The sequence below is a fragment of the Pan paniscus genome, chromosome 9 (genome assembly GCF_029289425.2).
Source record: "Pan paniscus chromosome 9, NHGRI_mPanPan1-v2.0_pri, whole genome shotgun sequence".
NCBI lineage: Eukaryota > Metazoa > Chordata > Mammalia > Primates > Hominidae > Pan > Pan paniscus.
In genome coordinates, this window is record NC_073258.2 from 87270861 (window position 1) to 87298787 (window position 27927).

The 27927-nt window shown below is 38.6% G+C and overlaps 1 protein-coding gene and 1 long non-coding RNA gene across 2 annotated transcripts in view; one reads left to right on the plus strand and one right to left on the minus strand.

The window, feature by feature from the left end:
- Positions 1-27927, minus strand: part of LOC117974986 (uncharacterized) — a 66106-nt gene that overhangs the window by 25525 nt on the left and 12654 nt on the right. Inside the window, exon 2 of the long non-coding RNA XR_004665191.3 lies at positions 941-991. This is a non-coding gene — a long non-coding RNA (uncharacterized LOC117974986). The remainder of the gene's footprint in view (positions 1-940; positions 992-27927) is intronic.
- CCDC81 (coiled-coil domain containing 81) overlaps positions 15284-27927 on the plus strand; it is a 60409-nt gene continuing 47765 nt past the window's right edge. The window contains exon 1 of the mRNA XM_003832979.5: positions 15284-27872. Within this exon, the coding sequence (XP_003833027.4) occupies positions 27794-27872 (79 nt within the window). The 5' untranslated portion in view covers positions 15284-27793. The remainder of the gene's footprint in view (positions 27873-27927) is intronic.

Here is a 27927-nt window from a genome sequence, read left to right on the forward strand (position 1 = left end):
GTATACATATGTAACAAACCTGCACGTTGTGCACATGTACCCTAAAACTTAAAGTATAATAATAAAAAAATACTCTTCTAGGCTAGCATAACCAGACTCTCCTTAAGGTAAAATAATTCTTTTTTACTTAGATAAATAAAATTCATTACCTTGCATATACATCCCATTACCTATCCACATTTAAAAAATATCTTCAAAACAAGTATTCACATCAACATAAAGCCATCTATACATCCTTTTTAACCTGGTAGCTAACAGCTACACCAGTTATTAAAGCACATATGTCATAAAATTGTCCAATTTTCCAAGGTTACTTACGAAAGAATATTCATATCTTTAAAGTTAACTAAGGATCTGGAAATCACAAATGAAGCTGACACAGGAAGTCCTTACGGTTGTAGCTTAAGAATTAACAAATTTAGAATCTTTTAAAAGACATTTGTTATAAGTCCATTTTGTTAAACACAACTTGAGCTTTTTGTAATAATAATTTGTGGAAAAGAGATAACACTTAAAACCTATATAAAAATTTAAGTTTAAATATGGCATAAAAGTCATTTAGATACATTTTCTGACTTAAACATTCATTAAAACAGTTTCATGACCTGCTATTTCTCCTTTTCCATTTAGAGCCTGTGGTGGACAGATATGTATGAGATAATATGAGACATCACTAAATTCAGCTTTTTTTGTGTGTGTTTAATGGATAAAAGAACTAACATTTCTAAGCAAGAACAGAAGTTTTCTTAGATCTCAATAGCATTAGCCAATTGGCTTTATTTTTCCAAAGAAACAAAATAAGAAAAAATTATATGAGCATCTGTTTTTTCTTCAGTGATGCATAGAGAACCACAAAATTGCATTATAGTGTAGTGGATAAGGTTATGGCCTCTAGAGTCAGGTAGCTTGTGTTCAAAATTTGGCTATACCATTTACTTACTGTTTTGATCTTATCAAGTTACTTCGCCTCTCTGTGTCATAGTTTCTTCATCTGTAAAATGAATTGACCACAGTATATATCTTTGAAGTTTGTTATAAGGAATAAATTTACATAAAACTTTTAGAATAATGCCTGATACATTCTTAGTGCTCAATAAGTATTGGAAATCAAATTGTTGAAGTATATCATATTTGATATCAGCCAGGGTCACTCACTGGCCAAGTAACCCACCACATACCAGCATCAAAGATCAATTAAAATTGTCATATTCCTTTGGGGCTGCTTTTGAATGATAAAATGTCTGATAACTATTTGTACACTAGGTATGTATTATATTTCTAAAAGCCTAAAGAGAACTGCATAAACAATAGGGTTGCATAGTATAACAAAGCATTTGTTTCTTGTTTGGAATTTTATTTTATTTTTTGAGATGGAGTCTCACTCTGTTGCCCAGGCTGGAGTGCAGTGGCACGATCTTGGCTCACTGCAACCTCCACCTCCTGGGTTCAAGCAATTCTCGTGCCTCAGCCTCCTGAGTAGCTGAGATTATAGGCATGAGTCACCACACCCAGCTAATTTTTGTATTTTTAGTAGAAACGGGGTTTCACCATGTTGGCCAGGCTGGTCTCGAACTCCTGATCCCCCTGCCTCGGCCTCATCTTCTTTGGAATTTTATTTTCTTGTGGCTTGGGTACTTGGAGTTTGGGAAAAAATGAAAAAGACAGTGGAGACAAAAATCCTTCAAAAGCCGAGGGTCACTAGGGAGAAATTTAAAAGGAAGAATAGACAATCTGAATAGGACTATATCTACTAAAGAAATGGCATCAATAGTTAATCTTCCCAAACAGAAAGCATTAGGCCAAGATAGGTTTGCTGGTGAATTCTACCAAACATTTAAGGAAGAAATTTTTCCAATTCTCTACAATATCTTTCAGAAGATAGGAGAGGGAGTCCTTCCTTCCTAACTCATTCTATGAAAAACTAGGACCTAAAAGTAGTCAAATTATGAGTAGATAAATTTTACTTTAACAGTGAAAAATTACTATTTATTTATTTAGAGACAGAGTCTCGCTCTGTCACCCAGGCTGGAGTGCAGTGGCATGATCTCGGCTCACTGCAAGCTCCACCTCCCGGGTTCACGCCATTCTCCTGCCTCAGCCTCCCCAGTAGCTGGGACCACAGGCGCCCGCCACCACGCCCAGCTAATTTTTTTTGTATTTTTAGTAGAGACGGGGTTTCACTGCATTAGCCAGGATAGTCTCGATCTCCTGACCTCGTGATCCGCCCGCCTTGGCCTCCCAAAGTGCTGGGATTACAAGTGTGAGCCACTGCGCCCAGCCTGAAAAATTATTTTTAAATGAAAGAATATTTATGGTCAAAAATAAAAATGCAACCCTGGCTGGTCACAGTGGCTCATACCTGTAATCCCAACACTTCGGGAGGCAGAGGCAAGAGGATCATTTGAGCCCAGGAGTTCGAGACCAACGTGGTGAGACCCTGTCTCTACAAAAAATAAAATAATTAGCCAGGCATGGTGGCATGTGCCTCTGGTCCTAGCTACCTGGGAGGCTGAGATAGGAGGATTGCCTGAGCCCAGGAGGTTGAGGCTGCAGTGAGCCATATTCGCAACACTGTGCTCCATCCTGAGTGCCAGAGCAAAAACCTGTCTAAAAAAAAAGCAACCCTGAACTACCATTTTATATTAAGCCTCCAAAATTTTTTTACCATCTCCTCAAGCATTTGTCATTTCTTTGTGTTAGGAACATTCCAATTTCACTCTTTCAGATATTTTAAAATATACAATAAATTGTTGACAGTAGTTACCCTGTTTTGCTATCAAATACAGATCTTTCTTATTCATTCTTTCCCTGTTTTTTGTACTCGTTAACCATCCCCGCCTTCTTTCTGCTCAGTTTTGCTGTGAACCTAAAACTGCTCTTAAAAATAGTCTGTTAAAAAAAAAAGAAAAGGAAAGAAGGACCTTTGTGGTGAAACAACTGGACCATTGGGCTTTTATCAGGTTTTTTCAGTCATGTAAAAGTAGCTTTGCATCCATTGACAGATGAATGAATAAACAAAATGTAGTATATACATACAATGAAATTATCCTTCAATCTTAAAAGGGAAGGAATTTCTGACACATGCTACAACACATAAGATACACAAATAAAATTAAAATCACTTTATGAAGTAATTATGCTATTTTTTAATTGATGTTTTTCTTAGAGAACTTGGAAGGCCTTTGATTATTTTTATTGGCTTTTACATTTATTTCACAAAAATTCAAAAACCTTTTTAGCATTTGAATTGTGAAGTACAATTATGTGTACATTTAAAAGTAAAATAGCATTTTATAATTTTTAACTGCCATTAATTACTGTTTTATGCCTGTGCTTTTGTGAGTTTCTCAGTCAAATTGTTACAGTAGGTGGCTAGTCAGGCATGAGCAGGTCAGGAGAGGGCGTCGCCTGACCAAGTATGTCAGGCAACCACGAGCTGATGGTCAAGGGGTTATTAACTCTCTCTGAAATAATAATTGGTCACAGCCAGCACCAGGGAAAGTCAGTCTCCCTATAGATAGAAAAAAACTGAAGATGGTGATCAGTAGCTTCCCAGTAGCGTCTCAGGAGTTGGGCAAATGGGCTCAAGTATGTGCAATGAGAGGTGAAATGGCGGGGTTTAACTGGTATATGACCTTCTGGGGGCATTCCACCAGTAAAGGGAAGAAAGCCTCAGGTGAGCATGCCTACAGCTCCAATATGCACACTGCGCATGCTCACCTCCCAAGTGCTGGCAGGCCACTGTGTATGCAGGCAACCCACCCCAAGGGAAGAATCAGGGGAGAGGGGATGCAAGACCCTGAAAGTATGCCAGCATATAAAACCCCAAGTCAAAAGGTCCTTCCTTCAAGTTGCCCATTTGGCCCTCTGCCAAGTGTACTTTCCTTTCTTTTGTTCTTGCTCTAAAGCTTTGTAATAAGCTTCCACTCCTGCTCTAAAACTTGCCTTGGTTTCTCCTTCTACTTCATGCCCCTCAGTCAAATTCTTTCTTCTGAGGAGGCAAGAGCTGAGGTTGCTGCAGACCTGTATGGATTCGTCACTGTAACAAAATGGTTTGCTTATGTGATAATGATTATTCTCAATAATGACAAGCCCAAATGACAACTGACTATTTTGTCACAACTGATTATTTGTTTGTTTTTGAGATGCGGTCTTGCTCTCTTGTCCAGGCTGGAGTGCAGTGATGCAATCTCAGCTCACTGCAACTTCCGCCTCCCAGGTTCAAGGGATTCTCCTGCCTCAGCCTCCCAAGTAGCTGGGATTACAGGTGTGTGCTACCACGCCCAACTAATTTTTGTAGTATTAGTAGAGACAGGGTTTCAACATGTTGGCCAGGCTGGTCTCAAATTCCTGACCTCAAGTGATCCACTCGCCTCAGCCTCCCAAAGTGCTGGGATTACAGGCATGAGCCACTGTGCCTGGCCACAACTGATTATTTTGTTAGAGCCTGACCCAGAGAATCCATTACCAGTTTTAGTTCTGCAGGTTTTTTCTTTAATCTCCTGTTTTCAAGAATTTCATCAAATACCTAATTGAGCACTGAGGTTCAGTCCCAACAAATGTTTGATGCTGTCAGAGGCATGTGAATCACAGCAACTCCATCTTAAATAGGAACTAGGCAAAGTGGGGCTGCATTCCCAGATGGTTAAGGCATTCTTAGTCCCAGGATGAGATAGGAGGTCAGCACAAGATACAGGTCATAAAGACCTTGCTGATAAAATAGGTTGCACTAAAGAAGCTGGCTAAAACCCACCAAAACCAAGATGGCAATGAGAGTCACCTCTGGTTGTCCTCACTGCTGCAATCCCACCAGTACCATGACAATGTCATGCCATGGCAACATCAGGAAGTTACCATATATGGTCTAAAAACGGGAGGCATGGATAATCCACCCCTTGTTTAGCATATCATCAAGAAATAACCATAAAAATGGGCAACCAGCAGCCCTCACGGCTGCTCTGTCTGTGAAGCAGCGATTCTTTTATTCCTTTACTTTCCTCATAAACTTGCTTTTACTTTATGGGCTCGCCTTGAATTCTTTCTTGTGGGAGATCCAAGAACCCTCTCTTGGGGTCTGGATCCAGACCCCTTTCCTGTAACAATACCCTTGTAAACCAAAAATAAAATTCTAAGCCACTCAGCTTACTGAATGGACTCCTTTTGGCCAAGGGGATCCCAAATAAAAAACTTGTTAAGGCCATGATGGGAAGTGGAGGTTGAGGCCAGACATGCTTTGTTATGCCCTCCTCCCTTTGGAGTTAAGGCACAACTGACCAGCATTAACATTAAAACAGAAATCATAAGACTGATAAAACAGACTGTTGTTAGTAATAAGATACCCAACTCCAGCCTGACTCTGGTATAACATCACATGACAGCGGCCCTAAAGGAAATCAAAGTATTTTATCCCAAAATATATTTCTTTGACATATTTTGGAATGGCCCTGCAAAGCTGTCTCCTGTGGGGGAAATTTGCATTCTTTAGAGAATCCCCTTCTCTTTACAAGTCTTTTCCTAATCCAGGGGAGATTTAATACCTTTTAAGGTCTGACAGACATTTATTATCTATTCTCCCAGAAGCCTGTTACTTACAGGCTTCATCTACATAACAAGAACCTTGGCTTCCAGTTGGTGAGGTAGCTCGTGCTTGTAATCCCAGCACTTTGGGAGGCCAAAGCAGGCTGATCACGAGGTCAGGAGCTCAAGACCAGCCTGGCCAACATAGTGAAACCCTGTCTCTACTAAAAAATACAAAAATTAGCCAGGCATGGTGGTGTGTGCCTGTAGTTCCAGCTACTTGGGAGGCTGAGGCAGGAGAATCGCTTGAACCTGGGAGGCGGCGGTTACAGTGAGCCGAGATTGCACCACTGCACGCCAGCTTGGGCAACAGAGAGAGACTTTGTCTCAAAATAAATAAATAAATAAATAAAATAAAAAGAACCTTGGCTTCCACAACCCCCCTTATCTTAAGCATTTCTTTATGTCGACTTCCATTTCTCAAGCAAAGCTTAATCCTTTTAACCGTCAATCAGAAAATCTTTGAATGCATCTATGACCTGGAAGAACTCCTCCACCCACATCCCCCACTCTCTGCTTCAAGATATCCTGCCTTTTATACCTTACATGTATTGATTTATGTCTTTGCCTGTAACTTCTGTCTCTCTAAAATGTATAAAACCAAGCTATAATCCAACCACCTTGGGCACATGTTCTCAGGACCTCCTGAGGCTGTGTCACAGGCCATGACACTCATATTTGGCTTAGAATAAACCACGTCAAATATTTTACAGAGTTGGACTTTTTTTTTGCTAACACCCTCAAGCCTCAAATAACAAAAGCAGTCCAATAAAGCATTGAAGTGAGGACCAGTTGTTACAGGAGAGGGGTCCCAATCCAGACCCCAAGAGAGGGTTCTTGGATCTCGTACAAGAAAGAATTCAGGGCGAGTCCACAGTGCCAAGTAAAAGCAAGTTTATTAAGAAAGTAAAGTGGTGAAAGAACAGCTACTCCACTAATAAGAGTAGGACGTTCCTGAAAGTCAGAAGAGGAACGCGTCCACCCTAGGTACAACGCTTGTATATGTGGGGAGATGTGCTCTGCTACAAGGGTTTGTGATAAAGGATTAATTTTCTTAATTACTACATTTTGCAAGAATTGATACTATTATCTTTAAAGCAAAATCAGGAATGCCTTTGTTCTCCAGATATCAGGATATCTGGACACTCCCAAGTCTGGGTCTGTTTAGGAAACATTATTAATTTGTTCCCTTAACCGTAAACATTTAGAGGCTAGGAATGCCTCATTTTCTGAGAATGCAGCCCAGCAAGTCCCAGTCTTATTTTCCTAGCCCTCACTCAAAATGGAGTCACTCTGGTTCAAACGCCTCTGACACAGTGACTGAGTATGCCCTTGGGTATGCCCTACTTATTTTCTAGTGTCAACTCTTTCGTTGACAGTGTCTCTGTATTTCTGAGAAAGGGATAGCCCAGGGAGTCAGAAAGGGAATCAGCCTTACAATCTCTCCAGCTACTGACACTTCTCCTCTATAGTGAGCCACAGTGAGGGGGAGGCCAGTCAGCAGCCATATGGAGTGGGGTTCTGCTTCCCTGATCCAAATAGGTTGTTTTCTCTGTGTACAAACTAGACCTTTATAGAGCTTCAAGCTGTTCTTTACTAAAGAGTCAAGTGAACGTTCCTGAGTCACTTGGAGTCCATAGGCAGAGATCAGGCATTCAGCTTTTGGTCTAGTCTCTCCCCAACTCTAAGCAAGAGGAGGGCAGAACCTCACCTCATAAGCCATCAGATGACAGGCTATCTCAGGAGCAATTCTCTGTTTCTTTTACACAAGCCACCCTTTAGCCCTCCGAATAAAGTTTCAGCCCCTAGTTTCTTTTGCATTTCATAGATTTTCTTGCTTAATATACCCACTGGATGTACACATGTATTCTTTCTGCTTTTTTGTCTCCATTTGTCTCTTCAGGGAGAGCGATTCTGTAAAGACTGAAGAACAGGGGGAGTCCACTGAGTGCTTTCCAGCTGCCGCTGGTTTCCCCCTAAAGTATCACAAATCAATGTGCCATTATGAGGATTAATTGAGGATTAATTTTCATTCCATCACTCTGCAATCTAATCTACATTAGAAACATCTAATCTTCCTATTGACATTTGTCCTTTCCTTTTTCTGGTTTCCATTTCAAAGGACCCTCACATTAACGGCACATGGCTCTACTTAAGCAACCTGATTAACTAAAGCTAGGATTTAAATGTTTCTCTTTAATCCTCAAGTTTATTCTCTGATAATGGGGTGGAAGGGTGGATAGTCTCCTTTTATGCCACCACACTAGTTGGATATTTAGTGGTTTTATAAACTTATAAGCAGACAAGGCCACAGATATTGATTTGGACTAACTGAAGCAGAAGGAAATTATTGGAAGACTGTTGGGATGCTCAGAGTGATGGGAGCTAGGACAATCAGACCTGGAAATGGGCAGGAATCAAGAGGGATCTGGGGGATTGGCCATTAGGAACCCAGGCAATTTTCTTAAAGCAAGATAGTGAAAAGTGCATACCATCCCTGTGGAAATAACTTCCACATTTTCCTGCTGTCTGCCTGTCAACAGCTCAACAGTCTGAGCCCCAGAAAGAGCATCTGATGACTGATATTGGGTCACATACCTGGCCCCTGGTCCTGCAGAGTCAAGGAGGGCAAGGATCTGTTTCCTTCGGCTTTGGTAATGGAATGTAGTTACCAGGAATGGCAGCCCCACTAAGATTACACACAATGTAGATCTGTGAATTCCAAAAGGAAATGTGGAGTCTCTAAGGGAGCCAAAACAAAACAAATTCCAACCAGAACTGTTTTTTTCTTTTGAGGTGGAATCTAGCTCTGTCACCCAGGCTGGAGTGCAATGGCACGATCTCGGCTCACCACAACCTCCGCCTCCTGGGTTCAAGCTATTCTCCTGCCTTAGCCTCCCAAGTAGCTGGGACTACAGGCACACGCCACCACGCCAGGCTAATTTTTGTAGTTTTAGTAGAGACAGGGTTTCACCATGCTGGCCAGGCTGGTCTCAAACTCCTGACTTCAAGTTATCCACCTGCCTCAGCCTCCCGAAGTGCTGGGATTACAGGCATGAGCCACTGCGCCTGGCCAGAACTGTGTTTTCAGTGGGCCAGTTGAAATGTAGGAGAAAGAAATTGAGAAATAAGGATGGAAGGAAACAGGGAGAAGGGTGGTAGAAAATGGAAGTGAGCAAGAAAGCAGGAAACATTCACTCGAGAAAAACTGTTCTTTGGCAATAGGTACATCTCTATGCAAGTCAGCGTGGCTTTTTTCCTCTAACATGATTTTAAAAGCTCTCTGAAAGCTCAGAAAACAGAAAACACATCTTGGTGACCTAGAAGTATAGTCATCTTCTTTCACCACCAGATGGTGCTTTATGTATAGAATGGAGGACAAGGATCCTGAGGACGTTCCCAAACACTTGCATATTTAGGAAGCTCTTTTACTTAACGATGATTCAAGAAATATTGGGGAAATGCAATATTTCCATAACAACTATGATTCTATCCCTCAGAATACTCAGTTTTCCTTAGCCAGTCCTTGCTCTTTAGCTTCCCCATTTTCTTGTCCTTTTCTGTGCTAGAGGTGTATTGAAATTGATGCATTGCAAAACTGGTATTACATTAAATACACTGAACCTCAGATGCTTATGGAACACTTACACTATTTATACAGAAGAATAAGCAAAAGTGTCCAGGCACGGGGGCTCATGCCTGTAATCTCAGCACTTTGGGAGGCCGAGGCGGGTGGATCATGTGAGGTCAGGAGTCTGAGACCAACCTGGCCAACATGGTGAAACCCAGTCTCTACTAAAAATACAAAAATTAGCAGGCTGTGATGGCAGGTGCCTGTAATCTCAGCTACTCGGGAGGCTGAGGCAGGGGAATGGCTTGAACCCAGGAGATGAAGGTTGCAGTGAGCCAAGTTTGTGCCACTGCACTCCAGCCTGGGCAACATGGTGAGACTCCATCTCAAAAAAAAAAAAAAAAAAAAAAGAACAAAAAAAAAGAATAAGCAAAAGCTCCTACCCTGTAACACTGATGCATTCTGTTTGCATCTTATTCCATGATTTACACAATAATTATATATTGTATCCTTATGATATGTCAGATACTGTGTTGGCACTTTACATATATCTCACTTAATCCTTAATACAATCTGGAAATAATAAACATTTTATGGATGGTGAAACAGAGACACAGAGAAATCGAATAGCCTGCTAAGGGTTTCCAGAATAGCCAAATTAAAGGCCTAGGGTTTAGTTTTCCACTAAAGATTCTCATGGCTGGCTTCTTCACGTCATTCAGGTCTCTGCTCAAATGTAATCTTAGAGAAGCTACATTAATCCATCTGAAACAGACACCTCACTGTGCATCCAATTGTCCTGCCTTATTTTTCTTTGTAACATTATTATATTATTTATATTTGTATTGTCTGTATCTCCTCCTAGACTATGATCTCTGTTAGGACAAGCTCTTAGTTGTGTTCGCTGCTTATTACCACACTACCCAGACCAGAGCCTGGCACATAATAAGGAGCTCAACAAATTTTTGTTAAGAATAATTGACTCTTAGACCCAAACTCTTAGCCACTATGCTATATTTTGTCCCTAGATAGGATTAAGAAGGTTTACATTTTGAATATCCTGATACCAAAGAGCATGCTGCACAAAGCCTATGCATGGAATGTGCCAAATAGTATGTAAACTGGGCCAGACGCGGTGGCTCACACCTGTAATCCCAGCACTCTGGGAAGCCGAGGCGGGCGGATCACAAGGTCAGGAGATTGAGACCATGCTCGCTAACTTGGTGAAACCCCATCTCTACTAAAAAAAAAATACAAAAACTTAGACGGGCGTGGTAGCGGGCGCCTGTGGTCCCAGCTACTTGGGAGGCTGAGGCAGGAGAATGGTGTGAACCCGGGAGGCGTAGCTTGCAGTGAGCCGAGATCGTGCCACTGTACTCCAGCCTGGGTGACAGAGTGAGACTCTGTCTAGAAAAAAAAAAAAAAAAAAAAAAAAATATATATATATATATATATATATAGTATGTAAACTGCCAGTCTATACTCTTAAAATTCGAGTTTAATTTACACACAGTAAAATAAATAAATCTTAAGTATGTATGTATTTTTACAAATGCATACACTTTTGTAACCACCAATCATATCAAGATACAGAACATTTTTTAGCCTCCAAGGAAGCTCTCTTGTAGTAACTCCCAGTCAATACTCTACTTTCCAGAGATAAATATTCTGACTTCTATCAAATAGGTTAGTTGCTGGGTCTTGAGCTTCACATAAATGCAATCATACAGTTTGTACTCTTATGTCTCTCTTCTTTTGCTCACCATAATATTTTGGAGATTTATCTATGTTCTGTATATCAGTGGTAGTTTATTTTTTTATTGTTGTGTTATATTCCATTGTATGAATAAATAACAATTTGTTTATACATTCACCTGCTAGTGGATGTTTAGGTTGTTGCCAAGTTTTGGTTATTAAGTATAAAGCTGCTTTAAATATTCTTGTAAAAGTTTTTACAGACATATGTACTTCATATGTTATTTTAGGGGGTATATAATTAGGAACAGAATTGCTGCATCATAAGGTAGATGTTTGTTTATCTTTCTTTTCTGAAGAGTGCCTGTTCAAGTGTTTTGCCCATTTAAAAAGCTTTCTTATTGATCCGTAGAGTTATTTATGTATATAATCCTTTAACAGATGTAAGTATTGCAAATATATTCTCCTACTTTGTAATTGCCTATTCAATTTCCTGCTAATGTATTTTGATAATAGAGGTTCTCAATTTTAATGAAGTCAAATTTATCAATTTTGTCTCTTAAGGTTAGAGCTTTTTCTGTCATGTTTAAGAAATCATTGCCTACCCCAAAGTTGTGAAGTTATTCTGTTTTCTTCTAAAGCTTTCTGTTTCAGATTTCACATTAGAGAATATGATCCACCTTGAATTAAGTTTTGGATTTGTTGTGAGTTAGAGTTTATTTTCTTTCCCATATGGATATACAGTTGTTGAAGTACCATTTAATAAAAACACTATCATTTCCCCATTGAATTGTAGTAACACCTTTGTTATAAACTAAATGATGTATATGTAGAGGGTATTTCTGGACTCGTTTTGTTACATTGGCCTATTTGCCTCTCCTTGCACCAATACCACCTTGTCTTAATTACTGCCGCTTTATAGTTAGTCTCGAACTCTGATAGTAAAGTTTTCAACTTTATTCTTCTTAAAGATTATTCTTGGCTATTTTAGGTTCTTTGCATTTCCATATAATTTAAGATTTATCCTGTTGATGTTGACCAAATATTTTATGTGGGTTTTTATAGGTTGGGTTTGCATTGAATCTACTTATCAAATTGGGGGAAATTGACATCTTATCAATTTTGAGGCTTTTGATTCATGCACATGATATAGCTCTTCATTTATTTATGTCACTTTTAATTTCTCTCAGGAATATTTTGTAGTTTTCACTATTAGCCTTGTGGAACTCTTCTTAAATTTGTTCCTAAATATTTGATTTTTTAATGTTACTATAAATTACATTTTAGAATATTTCATTTTCTGATCATTTCTTGATAGTATATAGAAATATACTTGGTTTTCATGTGCTGACTTCGTATCCAGAGAGCTTGCTAAATTAATTCTAATAGTTTGTATAGTTTCAGATTTTCTGTCTTCACAATCATGTAATACATAAATGAAGACAGTTTTACTTTTTGTTTTTGATCTTTATACCTTCTATTTCTCTTTCTTGTCTTGTAGAACTCTCTTGGGCCTACAGCATAATGAAGAATAACAGCTGTGATAGTAAAGATCCCCATCTTATTCTTGACTTTGGGGAGAAAACGTTAACCATTGATAATGACACAGCTACGGGGTTTTATTACTAGATAACCCTTTGAGATTAAGGATGTTTTATTCAATTTCTCCTTTGTTGAGGATTTTTTTCTAAAATCATCAATGCATGTTCAGTTTTATCAAATATATTTTCTTCACCTATTAAGATGATTTTATTCTGCCTCTTCTTCCAATATTATTCTGTTAATGTGGTGAATTATAATGACAGAATTTTTAAATGTTAAATCAACCTTTTATTCCTGGAGTACATTCTTCTTTGTTATGGTATATTATTATTTTTTTATATTCCTGAATCCCATTTATTGATTTTTGTTTTGTTTTGTTTTGAGACAGGGTCTTGCTTTGTCACCCAGGCTGGAGTGCAGTGGTGTGATCATAGCTCACTGTAACCTCATACTCCTGGGCTCAACTGATCCTCCCACATCAGCCTCCTGAGTAGCTAGGCCTACAGATGCATGCCACCAATGTAAACACATTTTTTAGAGACAGGATCTCACTATGTTGCCCAGGCTGGTCTCAAACTCATGGGCTCAAGTAATCCTCTCACTTTTGACTTCCCAAAGTGCTGGGATTACAAGCATAAGCCACTACACCCTGCCAATTTATCAATATTTTGTTACGATTTTTACATCTATGTTCAAGAGAGATTCTAGACTATAAATTTCCTTACTTGTACTGTCATATTTTGGTATCAATGTTTTGCCAATCTTAAAAAGTGAGTTCAGACATGTCTCTTCTTTTTTAATTGTCTGGAATAGTTTGTGTAAATCCAGTATTATTTGTTCTTGAATTATTTGTAAGAATTTAGCATTAAAGCCGTATAAACCTGGCATTTCTTTGCAAGAAAGTTATTTTTTTTAAACAAACATATGGAAGAAATTTGCTTTGTTTATGTCAGCACAAACTTAGTCATTTTCCACATACACCCTCCCAAGACTAAACCAGGAAGAAGTTGAACCCCTGAATAGACCAATAACAGGCTCTGAAATTGAGGCAATAATTAATAGCTTACCAACCAAAAAAAGTCCGGGACCAGATGGATTAATAGCCGAATTCTACTAGAGGTACAAAGAGGAGCTGGTACCATTCCTTCTGAAACTATTCCAAGCAATAGAAAACGAGGGAATCCTCCCTAACTCATTTTATGAGGCCAGCATCATCCTGATACCAAAGCCAGGCAGAGACACAACAAAAAAGAGAATTTTAGACCAGTATCCCTGAGGAACATCGGTGCAAAAATCCTCATTAAAATACTGGCAAACCGAATCCAGCAGCACATCAAAAAGCTTATCCACCATTATCAAGTTGGCTTCATCCCTGGGTTGCAACGCTGGTTCAACATACACAAATCAATAAACGTAATCCATCATATAAACAGAACCAAAGACAAAAACCACATGATTATCTCAATAGATGCAGAAAAGGCCTTTGACAAAATTCAACAGCCCTTCATGTTAAAAACTCCAATAAACTTGATATTGATGGGACGTTATCTCAAAATAGTAAGAGCTATTTATGACAAACACACAGCCAATATCATACTGAATGGGCAAAAACTGGAAGCATTCCCTTTGAAAACTGGCACAAGACAGGCATGCCCTCTCTCACCACTCCTACTCAACATAGTGTTGGAAATTCTGGCCAGGGCAATCAGGCAAAAGAAAGAAATAAAGGGTATTCAATTAGGAAAAGATGAAGTCAAATTGTCCCTGTTTGCAGATGACACTGCATATTTAGAAAACCCCATCGTCTCAGCCCAAAATTTCCTTAAGCTGATAAGCAACTTCAGCAAAATCTCAGGATACAAAATGTGCAAAAATCGCAAGCATTCCTATACATCAATAACAGACAAACAGAGAGCCAAATTATGAATGAACTCCCATTCACAATTGCTTCAAAGAGAATAAAATATCTAGGAATCCAACTTACAAGAGATGTGAAGGACCTCTTCAAGGAGAACTACAAACCACTGCTCAACGAAATAAAAGAGGACACAAGCAAATGGAAGAACATTCCATGCTCATGGGTATGAAGAATCAATATCATGAAAATGGCCATACTGCCCAAGATAATTTATAGATTCAATGCCATCCCCATCAAGCTACCAATGACTTTCTTCACAAAATTGGAAAAAACCACTTTAAAGTTCATATGGAACCAAAAAAGAACCTGCATTGCCAAGACAATCCTAAGCAAAAAGAACAAAGCTGGAGGCATTACGCTATCTGACTTCAAACTGTACTACAAGGCTACCGTAACCAAAACAGCATGGTACTGGAACCAAAACAGAGATATAGACCAATGGAACAGAACAGAGCCCTCAGAAATAATACCACACATCTACAACCATCTGTTCTTTGACAAACCTGACAAAAGCAAGAAATGGGGAAAGGATTCCCTATTTAATAAATGGTGCTGGGAAAACTGGCTAGCCATATGTAGAAAGCTGAAACTGGATCCCTTCCTTACACCTTATACAAAAATTAATTCAAGATGGATTAAAAACTTAAATGTTAGACCTAAAACCATAAAACCCCTAGAAGAAAACCTATGCAATACCATTCAGGACATAGGCATGGGCAAGGAATTCATGACTAAAACACCAAAAGCAATGGTAACAAAAGCCAAAATTGACAAATGGGATCTAATTAAACCAAAGAGGTTCTGCACAGCAAAAGAAACTACCATCAGAGTGAACAGGCAACCTACTGAATAGGAGAAAATTTTTGCAATCTACCCATCTCACAAAGGGCTAATGTCCAGAATCTACAAAGAACTTAAACAAATTTACAAGAAAAAAATCAAACAGCCCATCAAATAGTGAGTGAAGGATATGAACAGACATTTCTCAAAAGAAGACATTTACGCAGCCAACAGACACAGTAAAAAATGCTCATCATCACTGGCCATCAGAGAAATGCAAATCAAAATCACAATGAGATACCATCTCACACCAGTTAGAATGGCGATCGTTAAAAAGTCAGGAAAAAACAGGTGCTGGAGAGAATGTGGAGAAATAGGAACACTTTTACACTGTTGGTGGGACTGTAAACTAGTTCAAACATTGTGGAAGACAGTGTGGCGATTCCTCAAGGATCTAGAACTAGAAATACCATTTGACCCAGCGATGCCATTACTGAGTATATACCCAAAGGATTATAAATCATGCTACTATAAAGACACATGCACATGTATGTTTTTGCGGCACTATTCACAATAGCAAAAACTTGGAACCAACCCAAATGTCCATCAATGATAGACTGGATTAAGAAAATGTGGTATATATACACCATGGAATACTATGCAGCCACAAAAAAGGATGAGTTCATGTCCTTTGCAGGGACATGGATGAAGCTGGAAACCATCATTCTCAGCAAACTATCACAAGGACAGAAAACCAAACACCGCATGTTCTCACTCATAGGTGGGAATACAACAATGAGAACACTTGGACACAGGCTGGGGAACATCAAACACTGGGGACTGTCGTGGGGTAGGGGCAGCGGGGAGGGATAGAATTAGGAGAAATACCTAATGTAAATGAAGAGTTAATGGGTGCAGCACACCAACATGGCATATGTATAAATATGTAACAAACCTGCACATTGTGCACATGTACCCTAGAACTTAAAGTATAATAAAATAAAAAATAATAAAAAAAAAAACGAACTCATCCCCCTCCAAAAAGAAAAATTAGTCATTTTCTCTTTTTTTGAGACAGAGTCTTGCTCTGTCACCCAGGCTGGAGTGCGGTGGCACAATGTTGGCTCACTGCAACCTCTGCCTCCTGGGTTCAAGCAATTCTCCTGCCTCAGCCTCCCAAGTAGCTGGGATTACAGGCGTGAGCTACCATGACTGGCTAATTTTTATATTTTTAGTAGAGATGGGGTTTCGCCATGTTGGCCAGGCTAGTCTCGAACTCCTGACCTCCAGTGATCCACCCTTCTCAACCTCCCAAAGTGCTGGGATTACAGGTGTGAGCCACTGTGCCTGGTCAACTTAGTCATTTTCAATGGCTCATTTCCTTGGTCAAGATAAAAGTTATTATTATATCTTAATAAATATAAAGTTTATATAAAATAATAAGCTATAGATATGTCTTTGCATTAAGAAAGCTAAAAACTGTCAGGTGCAGTGGCTCACACTTGTAATCCCAACACTTTGGGAGACAGAAGCAGGCAGATCACTTGAGGTCAGGAGTTTGAGACCAGCCTGGTCAATATGGTGAAACCCCATCTGTACTAAAAATATAAAAATTAGCTGGACGTGGTGGTGCATGCCTGTGTTTCCAGCTACTCAGGAAGCTGAGGCAGGAGAATCACTGTAACCCAGGAGGCAGAGGTTGCAGTGAGCTGAGATTGTGCCACAGCACTCCATCCTGGGAGACAGAGCGAGACTCTGTCTCAAAAAAAAAAAAAGAAAGTTAAAAATGGTTTGGCCAGGTGCCGTGGCTCACACCTGTAATCCCAGCACTTTGGGAGGCTGAGGCAGACAGATCACGAGGTCAGGAGATCAAGACCATCCTGGCTAACATGGTGAAACCCCATCTCTACTAAAAATACAAAAAATTAGCTGAGTGTGGTGGCACGCACCTGTAGTCCTACATACTCGGCAGGCTGAGGCAGGAGAATCACTTGAACCTGGGGGGTGGAGGTTGCAGCAAGCCGAGATCACGCCACTGCACTCCAGCCTGGAGTCCTGCACAGCAAGACTCCGTCTCAAAAAAAAAAAATTGTTCATCTTCAAACTTATCCTTATTAGATTTTACTTTATGTATTTTGAGGCTCAGTTATTAGGAGAATAAATGTTTATAATTTTTATGTTTTCTTGATGAACTGAAACCTTTTTTTATTATGAAATGACACTCTTTATCTCTGGTAACATTCTTTGCTCTGAAGTCTAATTTGTCTGATATTAATATAGCCACGCCAGTTTTCTGTTGGTTAATGTCAGCATGGTATATTTGTTATCACCCCTTGAGTTTTAATCCATTTATTTATATTTAAAATGTATTTCTTGTAGGCAGTATATAGTTATGTTATGCATTTTAACCAATTCAACAACCTCTGACTTTTATTTGGGGTATTTAGACCATTTATGAGACCATTTATGTAACACTTAGGCAATTTATATATTATTAACATTGATATGATTGGGTTTAAATCTACCATCTTGCTATTTGTTTTTTATTTGTCTTATCTGGTTTTTGCTCCCTTTGTCCTCTTTTTCTGTCTTGTTTTGAACTGAGTATATTTTTATGACTTCATTTTATCTTCTTTGTTGGCTTACTTGCTCTAAGTCTTTGTTGTATTACTTTAGTTGTTAACTACAGGGTTTATAGTATACATATTTATCACCATCTATCTTGTGAAAAATTTTGGTAATTATTTCTTTAAATTCTTTTTCTGTCTGCAAGTTTCTTTCCTCATGCAGGGACTTGAAATGTATGTACATTTGTCTTTTTTTTTTTTTTTTTTGAGATGGAGTCTCACTCTATTGCCCAGGCTGGAGTGCAATGGCGTGATCTTGGTTCACTGCAACCTCCACCTCCCAGGTTCAAGCGATTCTCCTGCCTCAGCCTCCCAAGCAGCTGGGATTACAGGTGCACACCACCACACGGTGCACGGCTAATTTTTGTATTTTTGGTAGAGACGGGGTTTCACCATGTTGACAAGGCTAGTCTCAAACTCCTGACCTCGTGATCCACCCACCTCGGCCTCCCAAAGTCCTGGGATTGCAGGCGTGAGCCACTGTGCCTGGCCTGTATTTGTCTTCTTATAGTTGTCCCACAGGTAACTGATATTCTGTTCTTTTTTTTTCAGTAGTTTTTCTCTCTGTAGTTCATTATGGATTTTTTTTACTATGTCTTTAAGTTCACCAACCTTTCTTCTGACACTAATCCCATCCAATGTATTTTTTTCATCTCAAGCATTGTAGTTTTAATCTCTGGAAGTTCTTTGTTTTTAATATCTCCAATGTTGCTACTTAACATGTTTAATCTTTTATTTTTGCTTCTCAAACATATTAACTACTAATAACTGTTTTAATGTTCTTGTCTACTAATTCTATTATTTGTGTCATTTCTGGGTCACTTTTAAATTGAATGATTTTTTTTCCTCATTATGGATCATACTTTCTTGCTTCTTTGCATGCCTGGTAATTTTCTGTTGGATCAGACATTATGAATTTTACCTTGTTTGGTTCTTGATACTTTTGTATTCCTGTAAATATTACTGAACTTGCTTTTGGGATGCAGTTAAGTTACTTTAAAACAGGTTGGCTAAGAGGAAGTTTTAGGTCTTCCTTCTAGCTTTATTGGGAAGAAATGAAGCAGTATTTAGTCTAAGGTTAATTTTCCCCACTACTGAGCCAAGACTATTTGTACTCCTACCTAACACCCCCTGAATTATGAGGTTTTCTACTTTGGCTGTTGGGAAAAGGTACTTTTCCTGGGTCTCTGTGATCTATGGACACTGTTCCCTCTGATTCTTTTGGATAGTTCTTTTCTCTGGCCATGGGTAGCTTTCTCACATGCATGTACAAATCAGTACTCAACTGAATACTTTAGGGGACCCTCTGAAGATCTCTGGAACTTTCTCTCTCTCTCTTTCTCTCTCTCTGTGGGTTTGTGCTTTTCACCCATCCCTGCATTGCAGCCTGAAAATTTTCTCCAGGCAGTAAGCTGGGGCAATTGTAGGATTTACCTCATGTATTTCCCATCTCTCAGCGATTCCTTTGTTGCCTGATGCCTTATTCTGATTTTCTTGTTATATATTTTATTTCTACATGTTAAAACTTTGGATGATATAGTTATTATTATTGCTTTCAATAGCCAATTTTGTTTTATTTTTATCTATTAATTTAACTTCCCTAGAGCTGTTCATTCTTTTTTCCACTTTCATATTCTATCTGGGATCATTTTCCTTCAATCTGGAGAACATCCTCGGCTTTTTTCTTAGATTTTATTTGCCTGATAAATTTTTAAAACTTTGTTCTTGACTTGGAAAAATATTTTTTCCTGAGTATAAAGTACAAGTTTGACAGTTTTTTCTTTCAGTACTTTAAAGTTATCATTACATACAGTCTTGCACTTTGATGTTTTAATTATGATGTCAGTGGCATTTCTTGTGATTGTCTTCTTTCTCTAGTTGCTTTTAAGGTTATTTTTTTAAATATTTGGTTTAATAAGTTTGACTTTTATGTACCTATGTGTCATTTCCATTGTATTTATCCTATTTGGGACTTGCTAAGCTTCTTGAAGATTTTGTTAATACTTTTCATCAATTTGGAAAATTATCAGCCATTTTTCTCAAATGATTACTTCTTTCTTATTCTGTCTTCTCTTCCTGGAACTTCATATATTTCACATTTCTTACTGTGTGAGGTTCTTTTTACCTTCTTCCTTTTTGAGGTTCAATTTGGATAATTTCACTAAGTTCATTCTTCTTGACATATGTTGTTTTCTGTCTACTGTTAAAATCCTCAAGTAAGTTCTTTACTTTTTAGTCAACTTATGAATTAACTAAATTTTATTTAAGTTTGCATTTATTAAGCTTTTAAGTTTGCTTTCCTAGAATTCTGGGTTTCTTCTTAAAAAAAAATCCTCATCAGGATACATACAATAAGCTGCACCCATTTAGAGTGCACACTTTGATGAATTTTGACAGCTGTAGACTCCTGTGAAATCACTACCACATTCAAGATACAGAATATATCCATTACACCCCAAAATATTTCCCATGCCCCCTTTGCAGTTCATTTCTCCTTCTGATCCTGGCCCCAGCAATCACTGATTTGCTGGACTCACTATAAATTAGTTTGCATTTTCTACAATTTATATAAATGAAACCACACAGTATGTATTCTTTGTGTCTTGTTTTTATCAGCCAGCATGATGATTCTGAGGTTCATCCATGTTATTACCTATGTCAGTAGTTCATTCCTTTTTATTACTAAGTAGTGTTACTTTGTATGGATATACTACGACTTGTTTATCCATTTTCCATTTGATGGACACATGGGCTGTTTTACATTTTTGGCTACTGTGAATAAGGCTGCTATGAATATTTGCATTTAACACTTTGTGTGAACACATATTTTTTATTTCTATAGGTTGAATGCTTAGAGCTAGGATGGCTGGTCATATGGTAGGTGTATGTTTAACTTTATAAGAAAATGCCAGTTTTTTGAACTACTTTACATTCACACCTTGAGAGTATAAGCTCCAATTGTTCCACATCTTCACTAACATTTGGTATTATCAGTCTTTTTAATTGTAGCCATCCTAATGTAGTGTTGTCTCATTGTAGTTTTAATATGTGTTTTCCTAATGACTAACCATGTTGCAAACCTTTCCATCTCCTTACTGACCATTTATACATCTGCTTTTGTAAAATGTATGTTCAAATATTTTGTCCATTAAAGAAATTGAATTATCTTCTTTTTATTGAGCTTTGGGAGATTTTAAAAATACATTTTACATACCAGTTGTCAGGTATTTGTAGTGTGAATATTTTCTACTATTCTGTGACTTTTCATTTCTTAATGATGCCTTTAAAGAGCAAAAGTTTTAAATTTTGATAAAGTCCAACTTATCAAGTTTTTAACTTTTAGGATTAATGCTTTTTATCTTAAATATTTGCTTAACCTCAAGATCACAAGATTTTTCTCTTATGTTTTATTCTAGAACTTTTATGTCTTTTACTTTTAGATTTAGGTCTATGAACTATTTTAAGTTAATTTTTGTATATTGTGTGAAGTGAATTGGCTGACCAACTTACCATACATTGCCTAAAGTCACTTATTTTACAATTTTTCAAAATTTATTTATCAGTAGTCTCCATTTTAAAAAATAGTCGAGGTATTCTTTTGTTTATAGAATATACATTTGGTTTTGCCTATGTAAAGTGGTATAATCTTATGGTAAAATGGGGCAAGAATCTGCAGGTTTAGAATTTTTGGAAGCCAAAGAGCTTTTTTTCCTATTTTTACTTTTATCATTATTTCTTTAAGTTTACTGGGATATACTCTGTTAACATTTACAGTCATTATTACTATTTTAACAACAGGCTCAGAAATATTAAGATTTTATTCAGTTATAAACACAAGCCTATTTATGTTAATACTAGACTTGAGCTCAGATTTCCAAATGCCAAATTCCTCACTTTAGCTTAAGTGAAATGGAAAAAAGGTGCAAAATGCTTATAAGAGGTGTAGGTCAGATGAGTACAGCTTAAATATTAACTTTCTCTTCTAATCATAAATAGATAATGTTATATACATGGGTATTATTATCATATTTATTATTTATTGAGACAACATCTATTAAACATAAGAAAGCCCTATTGTATGACTTTTATTCTGCAAAGAGTCCAGGTAGAATAACGATAGTGTGTTAACTCCTACTTGAAATGGTCTATTTTCAAATAGTCTGACTTGATGAGTTTTCTATATTTTTTCTTTGGGAGATCATTCCACAGCTTAATGTCAAGGTAATCTCATTTATCACCTTAGTTAATTTACTTTTTTTCATTTGTATTGTAAGAAAATGAATGCATCTTTGCAGTTTCATCTGTCAAAAGCTTCTAAATGGCTGTCACTCAACCACATTAATCATTCTGTAGCCAGCCTTCCTGTGGTTATCCTTTTAGTTATTTGGTAGCTTTTCCCTATCTCTCTGAGAAATTTCTCTGATTAGTTGTTATCTGACATATGGATTACTTATAACATGTAATGAAATTCAAACTTCTTTTTAATGTAATACAGAAGAATATAGTGGTGATTAGGTCATTCTCTTATTCAAGGCCTTCAGGAACTATCCACACCTTCCAAATACAATTCAAGCTTCTTTGTTTAGCATTCAGGCCAATCATCCCAGTTAGAAGCGGATATAGTTTTAATATCTGTCCCTGCCAAATCTCACATTGAATTGTAATCCCCGTGTTGAAGGTGGGGCCTGGCAGACAGCATTTGGATCATGGGGGTGGATCCGTCATAGCTTGGTGCCATCCTCATGGTAGTGAATGAGTTCTTGCGAAATCTGGTTGTTTAAGTGTGTGGCACCTTCCCCCACCCACTCTCTCTCTTGCTCCTGCTTTCGCCATGTGATAAGCCTACTCTTGCTTTGCCTTCCACTATGAGTAAAAGCTCCCTGAGGCGTCCCCAGAAGCTGGGCAGATGCCAGCACCATGCTTGTACAGCCTGCAGAAACATGAGCCAATTAAACCTCTTTTTAAAATAAATTACACAGTCTCAGGTATTTCTTTATAGCCATGCAAGAATGGCCTAACAGAGATATAATCTTCCTCCCCTTGAATTCCCATTACACTGTCTTCATGCCTCAAACATGACATTTAACATATGCTACGGTTTGATGTCCCCTCCAAACCTCATGCTGAAATTTGATCCTGGCCCAATATTGGAGATGAGGCTTAATGGGAGGTGTTTTGGTCATGGGGGCGAAACCCATGAATAGATATATGACCTCCCTCGGTAGGGAGTGAGTGCTCACTCTATTAATTCCTCAGAGCTGGCTGTTAAAAAGAGCCTGGCATCTCCCTTACCCGTCTTTTGTTTCCTCTGTCACCAAGTGATCTCTGCACAGCTGGCTCCCCTTTGCCTTGGCCTTTTGCCATGAATGGAAGCAGCCTGAGGCCCCCACCAGATGCAGATACCCAATCTTGAACCTTCCAGCCATTCTTAACTGTGAACCAAATAAATATGTTTTCTTTATAATACTCAGTCTCTCCGGTAGTCCTTTACAACAACACAAAACAGACTAAGATAAATCTTTACAATACAGTTGCAGTGCACAAATACATAATTTATGTGAATTCAAGTCTAAGTAAAACTTAAAGAGAATACTTTAAATTGAAATACTTTAGTTTTATCTACCAGTTCTGTATCATTCAGGTTCAATCAGAGAAGCAGAACCTGTAAGAGTGATAGAAAATATAAAATTTATTATGAGCACTAGCCCTTACATAGTTGTAAGAGCTGGTTAAGTCATCTCAGTCTGGTGTTGGCCTCTGTGTCTGGTGTAGGGCCTAAAGACGGCAAGGCTAATAGGAAGAAAAGATGGTCATGAAATGGGGAAGAATAAGGAAAGATTGGAACTGGTGAGAACAATCTGGAACCTACAAGTGAAACCGCCTTTGCAAAAATTATGACACTGAGAAAAATCTGACATAGGAAAATTATGGCAGTAAAAGAAATCTGTCCTAATGAACTCCATCTTGCTTCTAACCTCCAAGCTGCCCTTGTTCGTTCCCGGGCATAGGCTGAACTAACTTTGGGAGGAATTTATAGTTTAACTTTGAAACGAAGATGATAACAGCCCCTCCCTGAAACAAACTCCCTCCTTGCATGGGGACAAGATTGGTCTTTGTAAAACCAACAAATTAGCCACAAGCTCAGAAACCATGGCCTAGGAGTCATGCAGCCAGAGGCCACAAGATTGCTAACTTCCCCAATTGCCCCTATAGATAACATTACTATTGTAAAACCTAAGATTGGTGTTTGAGCCAATTTTTCTGACCCAGCATTCTGATGGATTAGCTGGCACATTCCAGACAGAAAAACTGGCTCATCTGGTCTTGTGGCCTCCACCAGGAACTGACTCAGCACAAAACGACAGCTTCAACTTCCTATGATTTCATCACTTGACCCAACCAATCGGCATTCCCCATTCCCTAGCTCCTTTTCCACCAAACTAAAAAACCCTAGCCTCTGAATTTTCAAGGAGGCTGATCTGAGTAATAATAAGACTCCAGTCTTCCATTTAGCCAGCTCTGCCTGTATTAAACTCTTTCTCTATTGCAATTCCCCCATCTTGATAAATCAACTTCATTTGGGCAGTAGGCAAGAAGAACCCATTGGGCGGTTACACACAGGCAAACTAGATCCTGTGAGGACAAATTGCAACCTGCATCTGTATTTCCTTGTGTCCAACCTCAGTGATGTGAGGGACTTATAGGATTAGGTAGTGCCTTTGGCAACACTGCTGCACATGTACCTGGTCTAAGATTGAGAGAAGCAGAATGAGGAGATCTGGCAGGAGCTGCAGAGCTGCAGGCCAGGCTGCTGGCCCATGCCTACACGGTGAGCCAGCAGGTCAGTGCCTGGCCCTACGATGACCTTTAGGGCTTCAGATCACATGGCTGCTGCTTTACTTCTGCTTTCCAAATCTCACACGCATTCTCTTTTGACTAACCCTAACCTAGAATCATATAGGAAAGGGAATTCTGGAAAATGTAGTTCTATCTTGGCTAAGTTCACACTCTATGAAGCTACCGCAAGTCTGTTTCTGCATAAATCCTTGAGTAAGCAAGGGACAGAAGATATACATCTGCTATATTTTCAATCTGTCTCAGTTCATGAGTGTGTATCATAGTGTAAGCATGGCACAGTGTTGAGTACATACAATTCTATTTGGTTGAATTTTTAGAATAAGACTGCTTTCCTAAACTCTAGCCAACTGTTTCATTACATCTCTCCTGAAGAAAGTGATCTGCTCCAGTGTGAGGAGAGAAAGACTGCATTGGGTCTATAAACTGAGAGATGGCATATGTGGGTCTCTGATATGGTCCCTTCCTAAGAAGGGATTCCTGGAGTAGTTTTCCCACATCCAATTTTCAATTTACACTTTAACTTTGAAACCCAATCCTGATTTTAGAACCTCCTGCAATAAATATTTGTTAAAATGGTGAAAAATGAATTGTGAACTTCTTATCTGTAGGGGTTTTCTGGTTAAGTGTCTGTATTCCTTTTAGCAACTAGCAAAGTGCTTGGCACAAATTAGGTACTCAATAGATGTGGTTAAATTATTTATTGCAAATTTCTATTCTGGTGTTGTATAATGAGATTTATGTTTTCTTTTTCAATAGTTTTTTTTCCAAGTTGCCTTTAATATAAGCCACTTAATATTGTGTGTGCCTTGGGGCTTGGGTAAAAATGACTGCCCATTCAATGTGGGTTTTGCAAGGCAAGTTGGAGCTTGCAGAAAAGTAAATGTACATTGAAATACTTGGGAACATTTTGGCCCTGTTTGTTTCCTTCAGTGTTTGCATAAATCCCTACACTCTACCTGTACCTCTCTCTCTTCCTCTCTTTGATAAATTATCTTAAATATTATAAAGTAATTCATGCTCTTGTTAAACAGTAAATAAAGGAGAAAAGTGAATATGAAAGTTCTTGGAATGCCTCCTCCACCATACAAAATTTTGCCTGATCCAAAATTCCACTGTTAATATTTTTGTGTATGTATCTTTCCTCAAATATCCCATATGTTTACAAAAATATATATGAATACGTATGCATACTTATATACTTATATTTGAAGGAAACAGGATTACATTATATAAAATACTATGCTGCTACTGGTTTTTACTTACTATATTTTGAAACTTTTTCAACATCAGCACGTAAATGTGCAGTTTCCTTTTAAGTAAACTCTTGAAATGTATTCCAATGTATGTATTCACAATTTAACCAGTTTCCTATGATGGTCATCTTAGGCTAATTCTAAGAATTAACATTATAAACAATGTTGCATATACATATATCTTTGTATGTATCATGCTAATACATCCAATTTTATATCCAAATATATCCAAATTTGTAGCAGTGGAAGTACATAGTTTGCCTGAGTTTTAATAGCAACTGAAAAGTATGTATTTTCAGGATATATAATATTTATAGCTCATTAAAAGTTTCTAGTCAACACAGGGTTACGTGTATCTACACAGCCTCTTTTGTCAAGAGACCTTTGACAAAAGGAAAATAAAACCTGGGAAGAAAAGTCTTTGTCCTTATTCTTTTTACAGCTTCCTTTAGCCATCTACAATTCACTAATAATTAGCATCCACCCCCATCTTCTGGAACTGAAGACAGCTTTTCTAGAGATTAAAAGTATCACTATATTTAATTCAAAATCTAATGTATTGTAAAACAATTATTTTTATAATTCCATTATCTTAATGTGGAACAATAATGCTGATATTGCCACTAAAAATTAGCTGGCATTATCTATTAAAATTGATCATATGCATTTCTCATGACCCATGAATCTACTCCTAGTTATATACACATCAGAAATGAGTACATGTATCTGTCAAAAGTGTTCTGTGAGACTGTTTGCAGCAGGCTTATTCCCAGTAGCCTCAAAGGGAAACAACGCAAATGCCCTTCAACAGTGGAATGCATAAATTGTGCCATACTCATAAAAAGGAATAATACGCCACAGTGTAAATGAAGAAATTATTACCATAGAAACTATGGATGAACCTCATAAACATAATGTGAATTTGAATAGAGCCAGACAGAAAAGAATACATACTATATGATTCCAAAGATTCAACAGGCAAAATGAATCTGCAGTATGTGTTGGCTAATGACTGGAGGGGTAATGAGGTGCTCATCTGTGCAATGTGCTAGCATTCTATTTTTTGACCTGGATGGGTTTTGCATAGGTATGTTCAGCTTGTGATAATTACCAGCAGAGGGGAGAGCATGCACGCAATTCTTCAGGATGAGATTGGTGACATGTAGAGAAAAGGGGGAAATGACTGTAGTTTAAAAAAAGTCAATTCCCTCCTCCCCACTTCTCCAGCTCTCCAATTCCTAGGAAGAGAGCCCAGGGAAAAGCAAACCAAGAAACAAATTCCAGCTCAAACTCAAACTCTCAAACAGATCTGGAGACTCAAATATCCATCTCTCTGGGCAAAAGGCATTCCTAGGTTTGTCCAAGGTACAAAAACTACCACTCTAACCACGTTTCTTCGCTGCCCGGGGTCAGAGAAGTAAAAACCCATTATTTACTTATATTTAAGTTACTTCCAACTTCGCTGCCTCGAGCTTCTGAATCACCTGGGCAACCTGGAAGCCGCCCATCTAAGGGGGTGAGGTCGAATCCCAGCCTTGACGCCTTAGCAACCGAGCGAGCCTTTCTCGCGTCCCAGCAACGCGCCCTTCCCCCTGCCGGGCCTATTCTTCCTGGTGCCCCTCCCTTCCTCGAGGCTGCAGCTCACCCCTCATTGGGTCTCTCGTTGGTCAGGAGGGCGCGGGTCTGCACACTCTCACTCGGTGCCGGACAGCAGTTCCTGCGGCTCTTGCTGTGGGAGCTGCCCGAGAGCCACAGCAGTGGGGAGGGACGGCGAGAAACAATGTTTAAGTTTATTTAAGAAAGAAGAAAAAGAGTCAAAAAGTTCAAGATTTTCGTCACTCTTATTTTTAAGGCCCATCCAAAGCTCCGTGGAGAAGGGGCTGGAGGGTGGGAAAATTATTTTTGTGCACATTCCATATAAGAAAGAAGAGACCCATCGAAGATTCAGTACGGAGTCACCTGGAAATTGGAGATGTTGGATACGATCGCCCGTGCCCTGCAGGACCTGGGCAGGCAGGTGCTGCCCACTCTGCCCTCGCTGAGCCAGGAGGGTAAGCGTGTTGGGTAGCAGGGGTGGCCCTGGGGATTGAATCTTCATCTGCTTGC